General features: G+C 43.1%; 1 protein-coding gene across 1 annotated transcript; it reads left to right on the forward strand.

Moving 5' to 3' along the window:
• The first annotated feature begins 218 nt into the window (after window positions 1-218).
• Window positions 219-953, forward strand: LOC141685538 (uncharacterized). The gene has a single exon (XM_074490631.1). The coding sequence runs from the start codon at window positions 219-221 to the stop codon at window positions 951-953; it is 735 nt and encodes a 244-aa protein (XP_074346732.1).
• The last annotated feature ends 458 nt before the right edge of the window (window positions 954-1,411 follow it).

Raw genomic sequence — 1,411 nt, forward strand, 5'->3', positions numbered from 1 at the left:
ATAAATCTGTCCTCAAAGGGAAGCACTTCTGGACAACCAAGCTTCCTACTGACTGTTCCTGGATTTGGAAGAAAATTCTCAATCTTCGTTCGTTGGATTTGCAGTTTGTGTCATTCAGAATTGGCAATGGTGAGTCAATCTCTCTTTGGTTTGATCCTTAGTGGTAGAATGTTTGTTTAGCTTCTACCTTGACCTCTCCTATTATTTCTCAATGTGGTATGCACCATGGTGACAAGCTCAGTGCTATTGTTCGAAATGGTTGTTGGTTTCTTCCGAGAGCAAATCCCAGAAGCCATCATTTGGACCCCGTGCTTGTGCATTGGCTCTCAACTTTTGATCCTCTACCGATGTCTCCAGGCCCTGATTTATTATTGTGGGATGGTTGTGATGCTTCAAAGACAAAAACCTGGCACATTTGGAACTCAATAAGGTACAAAGGAGAGTTGGTTCCTTGGCACCATGTGGTTTGGCATAGGCTTCGTGTCAATCGTTATGCCCGCCATCAATGGATTTCTTTTCATGGGAGGCTCCACATCTTGGCTCGGCTCCATAGATTTGGTCTTGTGGATTCTCAACAATGCTATCTGTGCATTTATGCTCGAGAGATAGATTCACATATCTTTCATCATTGCTCCTACAGCAGATGGATTTTGTACAACCTCATGTCTTCCTTAGGGATTGATATTGTTGGTGACTCTTGGATCAGCTTTCTCATTTACTTGGCTGACCTCCCTGATAAGCATAAGAGCATTGTAGCTCTTTGTTATGCCCAAATTTTTTGCTATCATGTATGGAGAGAGCGCAATGCCCGAGCTCACAATTCTGGTATTCTTGGTCCAAGAAAGCTGCTCAAAGGAATAAACAAAGATGTTTATGCTAGGCTCCAAAGCTCTACATGGGTTTCTAAACTTGTGCATAGTAGGCCAAATCTTATTCCTTGTAATAGTTTGTAGTAGGCTTCTTGTTTTTGTAGTTGCATACTTTCTATCTCCAATCTTTGCTAGATTGGTTATAGATAGTCCTTCTCTATGGCCTGTCATAGAGCAGAGGGTAGATGCCTTCTTGTTTTTGGCTCTCTATTGATATATACATAATTTAGCAAAAAAAACATCTTTTTATAGGTATATATAGGCTCCAGGATGACCGGAACTCTCAAAATATTCAATTTCGACTAAAATCAGGATTCTGGTGCAAAAACTGGGCGCGGGCACACTGCTACAGGGCGCATCCACGTTGGAATAGTGTTTCAGCGGCGCGGGCGTGCTGGTTCTGGCGCGGGCGTGCTGGTTCTGGCGCGGCCGCGCTGACATTCTGGAAAAATTCTGACAATTCTTCTTTTGGCCATATCTTGAGTTCTGCTTGTCAGAATTAGGTGATTCAACTGCCCACGCGAAGCTAACACGATTCTCTA

Source organism: Apium graveolens, chromosome 9 (genome assembly GCF_009905375.1).
Source record: "Apium graveolens cultivar Ventura chromosome 9, ASM990537v1, whole genome shotgun sequence".
Lineage (NCBI taxonomy): Eukaryota > Viridiplantae > Streptophyta > Magnoliopsida > Apiales > Apiaceae > Apium > Apium graveolens.

What these genes read in the sequence shown, in the direction of transcription:
- LOC141685538 (XM_074490631.1), top strand. Translation starts at nt 219, where the DNA reads ATGCACCATGGTGACAAGCTCAGTGCTATTGTTCGAAATGGTTGTTGG.